At 43.8% G+C, this 4,716-nt stretch overlaps 1 protein-coding gene across 6 annotated transcripts in view; it reads left to right on the top strand.

Annotated features, from left to right (window-relative positions):
• Positions 1-4,716, top strand: part of Nr1h4 (nuclear receptor subfamily 1, group H, member 4) — a 96,097-nt gene extending 91,381 nt beyond the window's left edge. For 3 of the 6 annotated variants that reach the window (NM_021745.2, NM_001439626.1, NM_001439627.1), the window contains 2 exons: positions 2,540-2,653; positions 3,996-4,716. In NM_021745.2, the coding sequence (NP_068513.1) occupies positions 2,540-2,653; positions 3,996-4,234 (353 nt within the window). In that variant the 3' untranslated portion in view covers positions 4,235-4,716. The remainder of the gene's footprint in view (positions 1-2,539; positions 2,654-3,995) is intronic. The other 3 variants (XM_087558868.1, XM_087558871.1, XM_087558870.1) reach the window with 1 other exon arrangement.

Below are 4,716 nucleotides of genomic sequence, written 5' to 3'. Positions count from 1 at the left end.
ACATCAAAGTCAAGAGTTGACCTCTAACCCCACCCTATGATGGAAAGAGCATCGGGCAGTCCCCCAGATTCCTGTTCCTGTCCTTGAACATTGTCTGGTCATGGGTAGTTCTGCATCAGCCGGCTAAAGCGCACTCTTCCGTGTGATGTAAACCCCCACTTGTTAAACAACGACTTCGCTGTTCAGAGAATCCACTGGGGTCAAACACAGAATCAAAGGATGGGGGAGAGGGTAGTGGTGTGTGGTGTGGTGAATGTCTGGGAGAGGCCAAGGGTTCAGTTTGGGAGAGATTTCAAACTCGTCTAAGGGTAAGGATTTAACTTGCTGACAAATTGACTTTGTAAGGTGTACAAGCTGATAGTCACACACTTAAGCGTCAGGAACCCAACAACATTCTGATTTGGCTCAGCCAGGATTCTACCGCTCGAGGTTTGGTTTAGGAAGGAAGAAAGCAGTGGGTTCTTATGTGGACCAATCCCGGGAGACTGGCCCTCATCTCCACTCATCAGCAAGTCATGTCCATGTCTCTTCTGTCTCCTTGACTCCCTAACCTGACCCTTCTCTGGAATGAGACCTTGTGTAGTACAAGATCCAAACTAATATTGGAGTAAATAGGAAAAAAAAAAACAACATAAGGTGTGTTAAATTACAAACAAGAATAAAGTTCACCAGGACTGAGGGGATTCCAAGCACAGACAGTCATGGGTGTATAGACACTGGGAAAACAGAATTGCTGAGGGAAACTGTGTGATGGAAAAGCAGGGGAAACTGAGTCAAAGCCTGCCAACCTTGGCTCAAGTCATGGTGCCACCTCTCACTAGCTCTGTCTCCTGGGGCAGCTGACTGACTTTTCCGTATGTAGCCAGTGCAGTCGTAGCTCTCGAGCTGTCCCCCATCAGACATCCTGCCTAGAGGCTATTCACATTACAATTCGTAACAGTAGCAAAAGCTACGGTTCTGAAGTTGAAACAAAATAATTTTATGGTGGTGGTGGCGTCACACAAGGAACTGTACTGAAAGTTTGAATCCTTGGGATGGCTGAGAACTGCTAGTCCGGAGGGATTTTTAGAAAACTTAATGAGGTAATAGCAGCAAATGAATGGATTTGGAGGAAGTGGCAGGGTTTGGTTTTTCCCTGGAGTCTTTGGTATTTGACATAGCGGGCTTGAAAGGAGTGGCCAAGAAGTACCTATGACAGAGCATAGTGCATGGTGAGGACCCCGTAAATACTGACTCGGTGTGCTACAATCTTGGATGGTGAAAGACACGGAGGTCCCCATTTAAAAGAAAGCCGCGCTATTGCAAAAAGCCATTGAAAGGTTCTGAAGGTGTGCAACACATGAGGAGAAAATATGTGATTTGAAGTTCACGGGGGTCATTCTGTTATCTGGATAGGGAATGGGTTAAAGAGAGTTAAACAAGTCAGGAAGATAAATGAGGAAGCAGATGCTATACTTCAGATTAAGAGAGAAGACTGGGTGAAACAAACTCAGTGCCAAGTGCTCTAGGGAGGTAATGGCAATGAGATCCATAGGACGGCACACCCCGATGTCAACCTGGACACCTGGGTGCCAAGGATGTCCGTCACTGGAAAAGGAGACATCAGAAGTGGGCTTGGAGAAAGTTGGGAGGTTTCATATTTGACATACTGAGTTTGAAAACAGTGGCCCCCATGCTCATGGCCAGCCTCTACTTTCTTCCTCCTCCTTCTCCTCCTCCTCCTCCTCCTCCTCCCCCTTCTCTCTCTCTCTCTCTCTCTCTCTCTCTCTCTCTCTCACTGCCTTTCATCTCAGCGACACTCTCAACTCCCCATGCCCTGAATAAACTCTTTTCTATACTGTAAAAAAAAGAAAAGAAAAGAAAAGAAAAGAAAACAGTGGCCCCATACTGATAAGTGGATGGTGGGCAATGGGTGCTTACGGTAGATCCAAACCCATTCATAAGAACTCTGGCCCACTTACTCAGTGAGAGCGCTTAGCTTCTGAAGAGAAGCACAGCTGTGCTCTGCTCACTGCTAAAGTTACTCCTCTATCTTGAGTGCGTCTAATGATATTGTTTGAAGTAACAGCCCCCCCTGTCCCCCGCCGAAAGTGGTGCAATTGTGGGAATTCTTCTAACCCACAAACATTATCATTTATGACCACACTGGTGGTCAAACAAAGACAGTACGGAATTCAAAGACAAATGCACCCAATGGAAGGTTGCCCTCTGATGATTTTGCTTATTGGTCTTCTTACCACACACTGCCTTCAACTGAGATGTATAATTTATTATAATTGAATGATTGTGTGTGCATGGAGACAAGTGTGAATGGCCACATGTTTCTGGCTTTGATCATTATTACATCATTAGAATCTGTGTGAAGGAGATGACCCACTCCACAAAGTTGTACCCTGACCTCTACATGCGCGCACATGGTCGCACACACATGCACATGCATGCACACACACATACATGTACATACACACTCACCACAATAAGGATAACTAAAATTAAAAACCTCTTATGGTAACTGTGCCTTTTGAACTTTCCCACATAGGCATCTCCGATGAGTACATAACCCCGATGTTTAGTTTCTATAAAAGTGTCGGGGAGCTGAAAATGACCCAGGAAGAGTACGCTCTGCTCACAGCAATTGTCATCCTCTCTCCAGGTAACTTTACTGTCACGTTTGTATTTTTATACTGTTTGCTTCCTTCTTGGCATGATCATGGTGATGCATATTAAAGAAAATATGGAAAACACAGAGACACAGAGAGAAAGTAAAACGGCCCACAATTCTACCACTCAAATAGAACATTATTAGTATCTTAATAGATATTATCTTAATAATAACTGAAAGTTCAGTTAATAGCGAAAAAGATTACCCATATGGGTTCAATAACTGCCCATTGAACACCTCCTACACTGCCAATATGGCTCTAGACTTTAGAAGTAAACTGAATAGCCCTCCTATGAGGCTATTGTTCTAGAAAAGTGAGGAAGATAACAGAATTTCTACAAAATATGTAGTAATAATAGACAGGCCTAGTGACCCATGCCTGTAATGTCTCCACTTGGCTGATGGAAGAAGAGTACAAATTTGAGCTCAGCCGGGCTATACAGTGAGAATTCATCTCAAAAGAATTTCGACCATGAGACTAGATGGGAAGGAGGCAGGAGACAATGGCAAGTTCATTAGCTGTCTGGGAGGGCTCTTCCGAGAGAGGATACATCAAAGACATGGTTTACAATGTAACACAGCGGAGACCGGTCCTTCGAGATCCTTTAGGAAAGAAACTCTTTACAAGCTTCTCCTTAAAAGTTACAATGTTCTACTGAATGGCTCTTCAAAGACATACTTAATAGCCGCTGTCTGCATAATTATATGCGTCTAATTTTATTATTGTTTTGAAAATGTAGTCCTGAGTATCTCTCTGCATAAATCCATTTTCAAAGTTGACTTTAATAATTTTGGGGCAAGTAGCACTGTGTTCGTAGTTTGTCAAACATATTGTGCTAGCCTTAGACGATTTGTTATATGTGATAAATAGGCAGATGCTACTTGATATCCTTTGGCCATTAATTATTGTGGTGTGTGGTGGGGGGAATCCTTCTGCAGAGACACCTAGAGTTACACATGCTAATCCCCCATGGTCCAGGAAGTCCAGGAATGTCCCCTGAGACAGGGTGCTTACACCTGTTGTGCAGGTTCTTCAATGACTTCGATTAGGAAGGGGACTTAGGGGACATGTGGGAGCATTTGGTGTTCCCTATGTGTAAGCCCATTGTACACATGTGTGTGTGCATATATCTCAGTATGTATATGTATAGCTATGTGTGTATGTACATGCAAGTAATACATAGAAAATTTTGTGCATATAAGTGTGCAATGTATACACACACACACACACACACACACATTCTAAAGACCATTGCCATAATTACCCCCGATTAGTGTTTTTTTTTCACTTTTTCAATCTTGCTGTTTTATTTCGAACCCCCATCCCCCACAGACAGACAATACATAAAGGATAGAGAGGCAGTGGAGAAGCTTCAGGAGCCTCTGCTCGATGTCCTACAAAAACTCTGCAAGATCTACCAGCCCGAGAACCCTCAGCATTTCGCCTGCCTCCTGGGTCGCCTGACAGAACTCCGGACATTCAACCATCACCACGCTGAGATGCTGATGTCTTGGAGGGTGAATGACCACAAGTTCACCCCGCTCCTCTGTGAGATCTGGGATGTGCAGTGAAGGACACGGGGAGAGGCTAGCTCCTTGTCCTCCTCAGAGCAGCAACCTGGTATTGGACTTCCCTTCTTTTCATTTGTACCAGGTCTCACTCAAGAATCTCAATGAATATTTATGTGGCAATTATACAATTCCCACAACTGTAAATACAGGCTCCATAGAATTGCTTCCCCTACACTGTATTTTACAAGGCTTCGGGAAACCCCACTGACACGCCCTTTTTGCCTCATTAAATCAATTGTTACTTCAATTTTGTCAACTGAGCTAGGGACCGCCTCGTTTTATCCTCCATGCGGCAACATTATATATATATATATTTTATTAAATAGCTGTTTTCTCTTCCTTTTTTTTTTTTTTTTTTTTCGGAGCTGGGGACTGAACCCAGGGCCTTGCGCTTGCTAGGCAAGCGCTCTACCACTGAGCTAAATCCCCAACCCCTATTAAATAGCTGTTTTCAACTGAGACAATAAACTGAACGTAATGCC

Source organism: Rattus norvegicus, chromosome 7, assembly GCF_021556685.1.
Source record: "Rattus norvegicus strain SHRSP/BbbUtx chromosome 7, alternate assembly SHRSP_T2T, whole genome shotgun sequence".
Taxonomy (NCBI): Eukaryota; Metazoa; Chordata; class Mammalia; order Rodentia; family Muridae; genus Rattus; species Rattus norvegicus.
Note: the sequence above shows the minus strand (reverse complement) of the source record. Positions and strands in the feature narration are given on the sequence as shown.